Source organism: Pogona vitticeps, chromosome 2 (genome assembly GCF_051106095.1).
Source record: "Pogona vitticeps strain Pit_001003342236 chromosome 2, PviZW2.1, whole genome shotgun sequence".
NCBI lineage: Eukaryota > Metazoa > Chordata > Lepidosauria > Squamata > Agamidae > Pogona > Pogona vitticeps.
This window is the reverse complement of record NC_135784.1, coordinates 44,691,994-44,706,484: the sequence shown is the minus strand read 5'-3', so window position 1 is coordinate 44,706,484 and position 14,491 is coordinate 44,691,994. Positions and strand designations below refer to the sequence as shown.

Below are 14,491 nucleotides of genomic sequence, written 5' to 3'. Positions count from 1 at the left end.
GAAAACATTAGGAATCAGCTGGGGGGAAGGCCTGCCGAAACATCCATGTTTTTAATTGGTTCTTAAAGATACCCAGCGAGGGGGGCGCACGAATCTCCGGAGGTAGCTTGTTCCATTCTAAATCTTACAGGGCAAAATCCCAAAACAACTAATTGTATTGTGTGCTGCACCTTCTACAATCCCATCCCCCACCATATGCATTGTAGTCCTGATAAATTATGTTCTGGGTAGTATCTGGTGTATACTCTGTGTATCTGGTAAAGAGGGCTGTATCCCATGACAGGTCATGCTAATCAGTTTTTAAATGAATAGATCCTACTTTTATTCCATGTGAAATTATTTTTATTTCTTTTCCATGTTTTGAAGCTGCTCTTCCTTGTAGATCCTCAGAGGGTGGTACATGATGGCTACTCCTATTAACCAAATCGATACTCTATCCAAGTTTCACAAAAGAGGTCAAAACCATCCAATAAACTTGTGGCTGACTGGGAATTTGGGCAACAACTCTCACAATCCAAATGTGGTCTGTTAAATGATACATTATCGGATCAGAAATACAATCTGTTTTATTCTTCCATAGGGAGATTTTCTTTCTTTTTTTTAAAGATGGAGAAATTGTTAATGGTTGGTTGTTTTTTTGCTGATTTTTCTTTGGCCTCAAGAAATAGTATGAGCCTTATATTCATGAGTCATCATCCCACATGTACTTTGTAATCAACTCTAATTCTCAATTACTTCACTCAGTCTGAAGGCATATGATGAGCTGAAAGTTAAATTGGATGGGAGACTGCTACACTTGCCCAAAGCTTTGAGAGTTATGGGCTGGAAATGAAGTTACCAACTAAAATAAAGCACACATTTCCAACTATGCTATAAAAATAAATAAATAAAATTTAGAGATACCAAGAAAAACTCTGCAGCAATTTGGATTTCCCCCTCAATTTTTTTGCTGACTTACTCAGTTTGTTACAGCATTGGGTTGCTATTACTGAAGGGTAAGGATATTCCAGCTTGCATAGTCTGTTGAAGCATCATCCATTTATGCTATGAATGAACATTGGAAGTCACTGTCTTAGCCTTCCTGTATTTTCAGTGACAATAGTCAGCAGGTACATTTTCCCATCTTCAGATATGATCAGCTCTGGCTGAGATGCAACAGATCACTACTGGAGCAGGAATATAGGGAAGAGGTATGTAATACAAGTTTGCAAATATAACACACTATACAATGAGCCATCCTCCTTTTATGAAATTCTAAGGGCAGATTCATCCTTTTACTTTTCTCTGTTTGTCTTTGCTCCCTTGACATTCTGTTCTTCATATTTTCAGAATGCTTGGAAAGGATCACGTTGAGCTGTCCATCAGTAGTTGAGTAATTCTGTTTTGGTATAGAAGCTGCCATTAACCCATAATGGGTGTGCAAGTCAGTATGAAGAACAAAACAGTATATTCTGTTTTAAAACATAAGACAGACTCCTAAGTATTTAACTTGGAAGTAGTATGTTTAATTTGCAGGCAAATCTTTTTACAGTTATGACATGAGTGTGCTCGGGAACAGTTTGTGGAAGCACACAATATGTTTGGATCAAATAAGGAAGAAAGTCTTTTGTATAAGGTTGGTCACAAACACCCCCATCTATTGTCAATGGAGATGTTTTCCCAGATCTTTTTTTCATTGATATGGCCGTGGAGCCCTCAAGTTCTTGACCCATTCATTTCAGTGAACTTTCTGCACGAAAGATTCCCGATGGATTGTGCCCTAGCTGAAGTGCAGAACTGTTACTGCTGTTGAATTATTAACTAGCAGCCCAGTGTTATGTTTGTTTATTTGGTTGTGATCTCAGATGTTTCAAAATGCAGCTTTCTGGAACAGAAGAGAACATAGGCGTTTTCAGTTTTTTATAGTATGCAATGTTATCTCTTATTTCCATTGAGACATTTTTTTGTGTGTGTTACAGTGTTTCTCATATAAGAAACAATCTCTTAAAATGCAAAATTTCGAGGACCAAACACATATTGGATCTACTTCCTGTATAGCTTGTTTCCTACTTGCATGATAAATTTGCAGATAATGAAGTACATAAGGGTTGGTGGATACTTTTTAAGATGCAGCAGAAGCTATGCCACTGTCAGTGAATAGTGGTAAGACTGACTTCCTAGCCGAAGCCTGTACTGTGAGTTCAGTATTTTCTTTTAATAATCTTCTAGTCAAAAGTGCAATTCTCTCTCTCTCTCTCTCTCTCTTTCTCTTTCTCTGACTCTTTTCATATTCCTTAACTTTGCCTACTGGGTTTCTTGACTTGTATGACCAACACTGCTGCCAGGAATAATAAATGGCTCAGGTCAAGCCATTGTTTGTGTGTAGCAAATGTATGTGTTCAGTTGTGCACACTTCATGTTACATCTTTCAGATAAAGTGCTTTGGTTACTATGCTAGTTTTCCAGTATCATTCTTCACAATCCTATACAGTAATGGCAATGTAGCATTGTCCGTTAGGGATCCGCGTGAACCTGCTGGGGAGTAAATATTCCTGAGGTTTCTTGTGATTCTTACAGCCTAAAATATTGAGCTATGCTCTGTGAACTGGCAGAGAAGACATTCACAAAGAGAGGCCAGGAAACCCCCTGATAAACTGTCAGTGGGACTGGAAAGAAATTTTCCTTGCCAAGCATAAATCAGCCTAGTGGGAGAGCAGTATTCCCCAGAGCTGTTGAAGTAAAACTGGTCTGTTAACACTCTTATGGTTTATAATATATCTTCTAAAAATGTAACTGGGAGTAAGTGCACCATTATATATATTTCATGACCTGGCATTGCTTTAAGTATATCAAAATTTCATATATATGCTAGCAAAGAGTGTATCTGCATTGCACAGTTACAGTCGTTTGATACCACTTTGAACAACCTTAGCACCATCCTACAGAACTGTGGGATTTGTAGTTTGTATGGTGCAGATACACTTGAAAGCTCATAAGGACAGTTATGTGAGGGGACAGACAAATTGTGTGGATTTCTGACCATGGGATCTTGTCCAATAAACTTTTTGAGATTAGACTCCCTAAAGTCTATATGCATATCATAGTACTCTCAGTCTTTCCTTTCCTCATTGTATTGTTAGAGGGTATGGACACTTCCACCCATGTACTGAAAAGACCTACTCTTCCCTCTGAGGACCAAGTCCAGATCAGCTGAGTCTCTTGTTGTTTCTTCTACATTTTGAATGGTGATGTTGGAGAGCTTTATGGGACTTAATATTTTTGACCAAGGTGGACTTTCAGCAGTAGTTGAAGTCCTCTATTATTTCTGTGTCTTTACTCTTTGAACAATTTCTAATCCAGTATAAGAGGTTGTCATCCAAATCTTCAGTCTGGCTAGAACATCGGCAACATTCTCCTGCAATTATGTCACTGTTTTTTTTTTTTGTTTTTTAGTTTGTTTGCTTGTTTTCTCAAATGGTCTCCATCAACATTCCCTAGTTCAACTCATGGATTTCCTTGCACTTGTACGCATCCTTTACATATGAGGTTGCTGTTCCTCCCTTCCTCTTTAGTTTTGAATGGGAAAACATCGCATTGCGATGATCGGTAAGCGTTTCGCTTACTGATCTTTGCATTGCGATGTTTTTAGAACAGCTGACCGGCGGTTCCAAAATGGCCGTCGGGTGCCCAAAATGGCCACCACAAGCATTTTCGTGCGGTTTCCTCGCTTACCGAGGTGGCGAAAATGGCAGCGCTATGGAGGATCTTCGCTGAACGTTGAGTTTTCGCCCTATAGGAACGCATTAAACGAAGTTTAATGCGTTCCTATGGGGTTTTTAGTTCCGTTTAGCGATGTTCCGATTAATCCGGAACGGATTAACATCGCTATGCGGGGCACCACTGTAATTGAAAACTCTGGGCCATTCTTTCCATCTCTTTCCTTGTTTCCTTTCCTACCCAAGTTATTTTAAACCCCTTGTGAGATGCAACCCATCACTTTCTAGGAATTCTTCTTTATGGAAGCTGAAATCTTTCCTGAGGCCACCTGTCCAACCACTTGTTCATTTCAATATCCTTGTGACTCTTCTTCTGTTGTGACCTTTGGAAGCATTGATGGGGAGGGAGTATTAGTATCCCAGGGTCCTCTTCAAGGTGGATAGATGTGCTTTAAAATTCTTTACCTTCTCTTCTAGTAGAGTAACTAGGTTTCATGTACAGGTTTTTGTATTCTCAGGCAGGAAGATCACAGACACACACCTACAGACATCTGCACACACCTATACTTCACATGTGCTGGAATAGCATCTATCTTCTAGGTGGTTTGGAGCTGCTTCCTGTTTTTAATGTACAGAAAGTGGTGCTTCTTGAGAGGTGGTGTCTTTTTGCTGATAGGCTTTATATAGGGTACCTGTCAAATAACACCTCCTAGAAAGACCTAGGTGATGGACTGGAACTCACATAATTCTGCCTGGAGAAGACTTAGAGCCCACTCACCCACCCACAAAAAGAGTGGCACATCTCAACTTCCAGATCTGTTTCTCTTACCCTATGTAGGTGCTAGCAGTCCAAATTGATAAGTCCTCAGGTAGACTAGGTTAACAATGTCAGATCTTCCCAGTTACATTCAAAATATAATAGGGATTTGAACCTGATCTTTCCAGCTTAACAAGTTAGTGATGATGATTTTTTTTTCCATTTTTCCTGTCAATGGGGCTTGTGGGCTTTAGGATAGAAGGTCAAAGGATTAAAATGATGGGCAGAATGTAGAGACAGCTGTAAAAGCTGCAAATTATCTTCAGCTAGAGACAATACATCACATCACACAGGAAGCCTGCAACAGAATTATTGAGCCATCTTTCTACTGCTCTTATTTTGCATCTGAAGGGTAGGGCCACATCTCCATGATGCCATGGATGGCTCAGAGTGAAATTCTTGCTCCAAGACCGGCAGAGAGTCAGGCAAAGTCAAGAAATGCCAGAATGCAGTTTGCTAACTAATTACAAGTTTCTGGACAACTCTCTCTGGTTTGGAGTGCTTGGAAAAGGTAAAAACTGGAGATAGAACCTCATTTCCCCTTACTTGGCCCCTTTTAACTCATGGGACATTGAAGGCTTTGTCAGGACCTGAAAGGATCTGCAGAAGTGACTTTGAAAGCTCATACACCCCAATGTATGGCCACAAATACAGTGGGGTCTTGACTTGAGAACTTAATCCGTATTGGAAGGCGGTTCTCAAGTCAAAAAGTCTGTAGGTCAAGTCTCCGTTGACCTACAGTGCATTGAAAACCGATTAATCCCGTAACAGGCCATTTTTGTTCCATTTTGGTTTTTTTCTGGTCTGTAAGTCAAATCTCATTCTGCAAGTCAAACCTAAATTTTGCGGCCAGAGAAGTCTGTAACTCAAAAAGTCTGTAAGTCAAGCCGTCTGTAAGTCAAGGGTCCACTGTACAAAGTTTCTTCATTCATTTTGTTCACTGTAATGTTTCTGCTCTGCTCTTCCTCCCTGCAAAAGCAGTGAGTAAAGGCATCCTCCCCCCATAGAAAACAGACAAATCAAACAACATGGGGGAGGTAGGAATCTAGCAATAAAAAATAAATTGAGCAAAACTATTGTATAATGATGTGCATTTCATAGAGTCAACTCCAGGCTTATCTGATTTTTTTTAAAAAAATATTTTGGTCTGCATTCCAGTAGCTCTGCTTTCTTCAGCCTGGTGTCTACAGAGGTGTGTCAGACTGCAGTTCATATCATCCCAGACATCTTAAGGGAAACAGGTTGGCGAAGACTGCTATAGCAGCTTATCAAGGAGCAAACTCCCTTGCATTCAATGTGCTGGCTTCTGAAGTTGACACACATAGGATTGCAAGGTTAATTGTATAAACTGCCTGTATTGGCATGGTCATAATTCTAGACTGGATCCCACATGGCTCAAGTGGAAGGCCAGCTTCACAAGTACATCAACACATTCATTGTGCTCCTGGAAATAAAATAATTCCTCATTTTTCATGGTCGCAGTCTTTGGAGCAGCATGCTGCTCTCTCCCACCAGCCATTTCCAGCAGTGAACCCCTGAGAGGATCAGAACATCCACTTCTCAATGTGACACTTTCTTTAGAGTTTTCTAGTCAAACAGGTTATCTCTCTTGGTACATTGCCAGCACCCCTCGGGGCTTCCCACAAGCTTGAGATAATGGAGAGGAGCACCATATGTATGTCATGGTGAATTAAAAAACTCCAGAGGAAGTGATAAAGAGGGTCCAAGGGCGTTAGGAGTCATTATGAGTCAGAGTGTAAAGGCAGCAAAAGAAAGAAGTGATGCTTTCAAGTGATTTTATTTCTCTCTCTCTCTCTCTCTCTCTCTCTCTCTCTCTCTCTCTCTCACTCTATCTCAAACACACACACACACACACACACACACACACACACACACACACACACACACACCTCTTTCCTCCCTCCCCCCCCCCCACTCCTTCTGGGTCAATTGGAGCTGAAAGGAAGTGCTGCTGGAATGTGGCAAACTCTTCCTGTAGAACCTGTTGTCTTTTGATACCGTGAGTAACTCTGGTCGGGAGAGCCGCCTTACTCTGCTCTTGTGAAGTGGCAGGTGGTTATTGTACCACCCTTTTGACTTGGTCAGAGCTCCAGCTGAAGTGCCTTCCCCTCCCTCTTGTGTTATCTTTAAGGGCTGCCGCTCCTTCTGTGAGACACCCATCAGCTTTACCTCTTCTGCCCTGCTGTGCTTTCTGATGAGGAGAAGTAGACGCGTGGGGGAAGAGAGAGAGAGAGAGAGAGCAAGGGTGGACAGGGAGGCAGCCTTGCTGATAAAAGCTGATGATGTCAGCAGTGTGTCAGCAGAGGGAGGCAGTCTGTGAAACCAGAGTAACACCTAAGTGTCTGAAAATCGGGCAGAAGAATTGAGAACAGGAAGTTATCCTAGAGGTTGGAGGTGGAGGGGCCGCTTGTCTAAGCATGCGTTACTTAAAAAAAAACCTGTAGAACAACTGTACTTTTTGAAGAATGGAATAACAAAACTTCCAAGGAAGCGTTTCCCACAAAGATCCTGGTAAGTACAGCAGACCTTGGATCGAGTTTTTCATTCAAGCTGCCTCCCTTTTCTGCTGTGAGCATGGAGTGTTAGTGCAACGTTAAAGTCGTCTGCCCTCCTCCCCCCCCTCGCCCAAAGAAGGAGGCAAGGGAGAGGAAATAAATGCCTGTATTCTGTAGTGTGACCCTTACTTTATCTATATGTAAGGATACTGTTTGATCTGAACTAGCTAATCTAATTCTTCATAATGTATTTATGACCAAAAGGTTGATATATAGTTTTGTCTAGCTGTCGCAACTGTCTTAGAGGTCAACAGGTTTATTTTCAGATTTTTTTTTTCTTTGATACAGAGAATCTATGCTTCTTTCCTTGGTCTAACTTCTCTTTTGTAGAAACGAGCTTTCCAGTTTAAAAAGCTAAGCCAAAAAAAAAAAAAAAGAAAGAAAAACAGAACACCACTTGCTATTTTGAGGGTGATTGTTTTCTTTTTATGGAAATAGAGCTGGGTTCGTTGATGCATTCCAGTGTACTGGAAACCGGGCATTTTAAAAAGCACAATCCCATATTGTTTGCAGCATTTTTAACACAGTGGAGCCTAACAAAAACAATCATAAAGTACACTTTAGGCAAAGGCGCAGTTCAGAGCTGGCAGGATTTCTGAAGATGAAAGGCTTGTGAAAAGAGCAGTTCTTGGCTCTTCTGTGAACACATGTCAAGGATTAGACTTTATTTATGTCATGCGATAAGTACATTTGAAATAAAAAGTGTAATCTTGTATGTATTTTAAATCTGGAGTTGCTTAGTGCTATGTACTACAGTTTATGTTTAGCAGCTGTGGTGTTACATGGCACTTAAGAATATTATATCCCGGAGCTGAATACAAGATGAAGTTTCTCACTGAGACCTTTTGTGGGCATGGGACTCCAAGTTTGTTTACTATATAATGCTAAGCTTGCAATTTATTGAAATTAATCCTTTGGATGCTTACTCAGAAAAGAGTTCAGCTGAGCTGTTTGGAAGGAACTATGCAAGGGACTACACCTAAGAAGGGCTGAACACATTAAAACTGGGAGTCACTATTCAAAAAAGTAATTTTTCAAAGCTCTGGATAAGATTTGACTTGAATGGCCTTAGTCTCTTCATACAAGTAATAGCAAGTAATTGAGACTTGCTCTCAACTCAATGGGAGCCAATTGGAGTGTTGTGTTCTCAAGCAAAGCTATCCAGTTTATTTCTGCTCTGTGTTGTTAAGTAAATTGTTTAAACACAGCATTTCTTCATGGGAGAAGAAGAGCCTCTCTGAAGTCTGGAATAATGAAATTCCACAATGAATTGTCTTGCCTTGGATTTGCCCAAGGTACAGGGAAATTGTTATCATAGCCCAAATACCTTTAGATATCTTCTCATCTCCTACATCAACACTGGCAACAAAGGGTTTCATAGCTAAGTTGCACTACTGACTACACCTGTGCAAACTCAGTTGTCTCCCTAGCGTCTTCCCAAAGCAGCTGTGAAAATTGGTTGGCTTTGTTTTGTAGAAATGCTTGTTAAGAAAGACTTAGTTTCTACTAAAAGTCCCTAAAAATGCAAGTGATTGCTTGTTGGTAACACAAAACAATTTCCCTAGATTGCAGAGAGGCCTATTTAAAAGAAGTCGGAGTTATTACTATGGAATAAGGGGAAAAGGCATGGTTCAGTGGTTCAATACCTGCAATGTTTAGGTATGCCTGGGAAGAAAACTTCTTCCTGGAACTCTGAAGAGTTCCAGGAAGAAGTTGCCACTCCTCATAGACGACACTGGAGGCCCCACTTGCTATATGAGGCAGCTTCCTAAATATCCAATCCTTTATTTTATTTCTCTCATTTATATACTGCCCCATTAGTACACAACACTATTCTGGGTGGTGTACATATAAAACAATCAAGTGACACCATGGAATAATCTCTCTTGCTTCTTTTCCAAGTTTCTGTTGCTTTGACCTTACCTCGTGTTCCCACTGAAAGCAGGCACATGGAGCTACTTTCAGGAACTACGCAACACCTTTTCATTACCCGCTAGGAAATCCCTAGGGCATTGCTGCTTCTGCCAACATAGAGTGCCAACTTCACTCATATCATGGCATCCACAGTACAGCTTTCAATGGCTTTGGCAAGATGAATCAGGTTACTATCTGCATATATACATAGTCATTCAAGATGTTTAAATTCTCAGTAAGATTATGCTTCTCTGTAGTTTTTACACCATAAAAGAAATTTCAGGAAAATGACCTTTTTTGACAAAACACAGACAAAAAAAGTCAAAACATTGAGTTCCTTTCTGTAGCATTGGAAGGGAACCTTACCACACCGAATATATTTACATGTTGTATAAAACTGAGGAAGAGATTCATCTTTCACATCTTTTCTGCTAAAATCAATGAGTGGTAGGACTGTTGGACTTCCTCGTGGTGTGAAGGACACTGTCTAAGACAGAGGTCCCCAACCCCCCAACCCCCAGTCCACTGCCCGGTGCCGGTCCGTGGCCTGAGCCAGACCTCCCACCCCCCGCACGCACTCGCCCCCATGCAGCCTGTTTGCGGCTGCTCGCGTGCTCCAGCACGCCTGTGAGCGTGTGCACACCCAGACAAGCACCGTGCCACTGTTTGCATGAGTGTGCCCATGGACCGAAAAAGGTTGGGGACCGCAGGACTAACAGACCTATGGGCCCTGTCTCCATACTTGAGGCTTATTCCTATGTCTAGCTATGACTATTATTGGCCTTACAGCACAACCCACTGTCCTGGTTAGCACATCCAGTGGGAGTTGCAGTATAACAAGATTCAGAGGACTGCAGCTCGCCCACTCTGCAATACATAAAGCAGTTCTTGCAATACACAATAGAATTTTGTCTCCTATATGGCTATCCCCAAAATCTGCTTGTTGCTGTTTGATTGCTTTCAGCTGCATCAATGATTGTGGGTCCAGAATGTGGCAACCAGATCATTATTTATTTATTTGTTTGTTTGTTTGTTTATTAAATTTATACCCCGACCCTCTAGATGATGTCTACTCGGGGTGGCTAAAATTGTCTAAAAAGCTCCCAGTGTTGATGCTAGGCAGGCTTCTCTGGGCAGGGCATTCCATTAATTAGGATCCTGTGTCTAAAAATGCTGTATCCCCTGCCTGCCTGCCTGCATTATCTCAATAAACAACAGAACCTGGAAGAGACTCTGATTAAAACCTCAAGATCAAGGCAATGTTTTGTCTCCTCTGCCTATTCCTTGCCTTCACCTGCCTTTTCCTCAAGTTCCTGATTTGCAAGTTATTTGCTTTTTGTTCTTCTTTTGGAAACCATTTCACTCCAAAATTTAGCTTCTCTGATTGCTAAACATTCTTCAGCCTACCCCTCTAATCTCCTGTGTGAGAGGAGTTTTGCCAGGATTTAATTCTAGCCAAACTGAAAAACATCCCTTCTCTCACAGAAGCCAAACTACAAACATTTTTGGTTCCTCGGGAGGAGGACTGTTTGCAGAAAACATGCACTACTATTACAGCTACACAAAAAGACAACGTAATGGTAACCTGCACATCTGCTAGCAACCCCCAAGATGCATTTCCTTTTTAACTTTGTATAGACCTAAGGGGGCCACTGGGCTATCTCAAAGAGAACTAGCCTATAAACATCATATATTAATAAATGGGGCAAAACTAGCCAGGATGTGCTTCGTGCAACACCACCCACAAAAGAAATTCAATTTTTAACACCAACACTTCTTTTAATTGTGGGAAATCTTGCCTGTGAAATCTGCAAGCATACAAAAATGGAATGTAAGTCTGTATTTGTTCCAAAAGTTCAAACTTAATTTGACATTTTTTTAAAAAAATCAGTACTGCTCATTGTGGAAACTGAAGCAACAGCCACAATATGACCATCCTCATTAATTAAGTAATTCGTTATATTTGTGTTCTGCATTTCCCACAGTGAGCTCAACATATTATACATGGCTCTCCCCATTTTACTGCACAACAACACTGCCAGGTAGAACAGACTGAAAGAAATATGTCTGTCCCAAGGTCCCTAATGATTTCCTGGGCCTGGTGGGGACTTGAGCCCAGATCTCCTTAGGTAAAGGAAAGGGTTGCCCTTGACATTTAGTCCAGTCGTGTCCGACTCTAGGGTGCGGTGCTCATCTCCATTTCCAAGCCATAGAGCGAGCGTTTTGTCTGAAGTTGGGGCTGGTTGCAGAGATCACATACCCCCTGTTACAGCAGCTCCACTGGCTGCTGATCTGTTCCCAGCCACAATTCTAAGTGCTGGTTTTAACTTATAAAGCCCTAAATGACCTGGGTCTAAGCTATCTCAGGGACCATGTCTCCTTTTATGAGCCTGACCGGGTGTTAAGACCATCAGGAGAGACCTTTCTCTCGATCCCACTACCCTCACTGATGATTTTGGTGGGGACACAGGAGAGGACCTTCTCTGTTGCTGCTCCCAGACTTTGGAGCTCCCTCCCACAGGAGGCCAGGCTGGCTCCCTCTTCGGTGTCCTTCTACAAGCAGGTCTAGTTCTTTCTCTTGAGGCAAGCTGTCCATGAGTGACTAGCTGCTTGAGTGGTGTTTTTACAATTGATGGTTGTGCTTTATTGCTTTGAAGATGTTTTGGGGGCTGATTTTGTATACCTGACTTTTAGTGTGGTATCTGATCCTTTTTTTAGTATTTGTCTGCTTATTGTATTTTAATAATGTAAGCAGCCTTGGATCCTTCTTAAGGAGAAAGGTGAGGTAAAGATAAGTTTAATAAATAAAATAAACAAAATCATATACCCTGCATCAACCAGGTGCTGTCTAAATGAATAGACTACAGACTATAGCACCCTCATCCCCAGCTGATGGCCTTGTAGTTTCCTACATCTGGGAGTATGAGGTTGAGGAAGCCCAATCTAACATATTAAATAATGGCTGCTGTCGTGTTCCTTAGCATAGCAAGTCACATTACAGTACGCCCATTGAATCAGTGGGGATTGGGTATGTCATCTCTTCTGTAAGTTCTGTTGGTTCAAATGGGACAACTCTAGTTGTGACTTACTTTAAGTTTAGTAAGTTGCAACTATAGTAGGCCCATTTAAATCATTGTAACTTACAGATAAGTTGACTAACCCAATCCCCACTGATTCAGTGAGTCTACTCTATTGCAACGTATTATGTAAAGTATCAGAATATTAGCCAATGTGCTAAGGGCCTTGTTGATGTCATACTTGAATTGGCTGTGGTGGTTCTCTGAACGGGTAACCATGTGCATCATTCTCATTGGAAGGGTTTAATTTGGGTAAAATCCCATCAGATGTACTGGTGATGTTCTTCTGAAAATGATAAAATTATATAGAGTACATTAAGAGGTCCAGTAGCCTGTCACACTGCCAGAAGTTTAGGAAACAGATTTAAGGGTTTGTTTGTTTTTAAATGAATTGTTGTACTTTGTTCCTTTTAAATGTATCTTTGATATTGTTTTATTTACCATGTAAATAAAATATTTGTTTAATTCTTTTAAAATATTTGCTTACTTACTGCTTTTAGCTTTTAAATATTGTCTTTCTAATCATGTAAGCTGCCTTGTGTCCTTTTTAAGGAAAAACGCTGGCTGGTTGGGTGGGTAAGTAAGTAAGTGGGAAATAATATTCACAATCCAACATACAGTTATTTGTCGTTTAAGTCCATACATTTCATGGGGTATAAGTGCTTGTAGAAATTATCTTGGTTAAGTCAGATGACCACAGTGTTGTTTTAAAAACACAAACACTAACTATAGCAATAATGTTTTAAAGTCCCAACCTATATAAACATAAGCCCCACTGAGCTCAATCAGACTTTTGTCTGTATAGGGTGGTTCTTTTTTCTAGGTTGGGAGATACAGGTTTGCAGCTTCAAATAACTGTAATTTGTAAAGGAACACTAGAGTGGTGCCATTGTAATAGGGGTGTGTATAGTATTAATATTTTATGCTGTTCACTACAAAGATTTGGGGGGGGTTTCCTCTCTTTTTACTACTGTCAGCATCCCATCTTTCAAGATAAAAATCGTTTAAAAGTAATCATAAACAGTATTTAAAAGCAGCAACTTGTAAAGATACATCGTACATACAGGGCTGCTGGCAGTAGAAGGGATGGGAGGGGTGGGGTGGTCAGGAGAAGCAAATGAGAGACCTACATGAAGGGATGTTTTCCTCTGTCTTCTGGGATCCTTCTCATGGGGCATTTGATGGTCACAGCCATGTGGGGGGAGGAGGAGACAATCCAGGGAGAGCAGTTCTGGAGTAGTCTTTACCCTCATAAATGTACGGTTTCTGTAAAAGGAATTTATCTGCATCCTCCTGAAGAGGACATAATGTAGCCATCCCACTGCGATATCTTTTGAATGATAGACATGAAGTGACGTTATACGGACAAGTGCAAAGGGAACAGTATTTCGTACTTCGTATCTCTTGAAGCAGGGTTTTTAAAGAGAAGAATTCATACTCCGGGTTCATTTGCTTCACCTGTTGGATGATGTTCCATTACAAAATATGAACAGGTCAGGTCTCTGTCAATGTCAGTTAACCCATAGTTATGAGAGGGTGTGGTTGTCACATGGAGAAAAGGGACTGTTTTTTTTTTCTTATATTAAGTTTGGTTTGGATAAAAATGCTTGCACTATTTCTGAGATATGAATATTAAATGAAATCTTGATTGAGTTACAAGCCTAGGACAGTAGAGGAGGGAGCTACAACCATCTACATTTAAAGCCAAGTGAGGAGCGCAATTTGTTTATAATAGAATTATAAATTTAGTACATAATGTGTTAATGTTTCAAATGCTTGTGGTCTGAGTGAGGGTTGGTTTTTGTGTTGTTCTGTTTGCACAGAACCAGCAGTAACTTTTGTCTGTCTTTGATCGAAACTGCAAGAAATTATTACTTATGTGACAGAGTGAGGATAGGAAGTTTTGGGGGTTTTTTTAGTAACTACATTTCCTGTCTTGTTTTCCTTAGTTATTTCAATGGAAACAGCTGGAGAACCTCTATTTCCGTGAGAAGAAGTTTGCTGTTGAGGTTCACGATCCTCGTAGGTGAGTGTCCAGAAAGCTGTTTCTTTTGTCATGCTGCTGGAACATGAAGAGCCCAAATTTATTTCATTGAACTCAGTGGGTTGGATCCAGGCACATCATTTATTTGACGAAACTGCTTCTGTCCATGGAACCAGAAGGAGGGTCATTCCCCACCCACCCTTAAATGAAGACATGGATACAGAAAGGCATTCTTGATGGCAGCTTTCCCAGCAGTGCAGTTCCTTTCATCTTCTCTTTATTACTTGGAGAAATATCCTCCAGCACTTCCCATTCGAACTTGGAAGTGGTTTTATGAATTTGACCCAATGCCTTCTTTTCTACTGTAATGTTTTAGTTTATCTGCTGTTTTTCACTTACTCACTGTGGTTACAAAAAAAGAGGTGCTT

The 14,491-nt window shown here is 40.8% G+C and overlaps 1 protein-coding gene across 4 annotated transcripts in view; it reads left to right on the top strand.

Moving 5' to 3' along the window:
• The window catches only part of FRMD4B (FERM domain containing 4B), a 268,223-nt gene that overhangs the window by 223,896 nt on the left and 29,836 nt on the right, over window positions 1-14,491 (top strand). For all 4 annotated transcript variants that reach the window (XM_072989416.2, XM_072989417.2, XM_072989415.2 and 1 more), the window contains one exon: window positions 14,029-14,105. In XM_072989416.2, coding sequence (XP_072845517.2) covers window positions 14,029-14,105 — 77 coding nt within the window. The remainder of the gene's footprint in view (window positions 1-14,028; window positions 14,106-14,491) is intronic.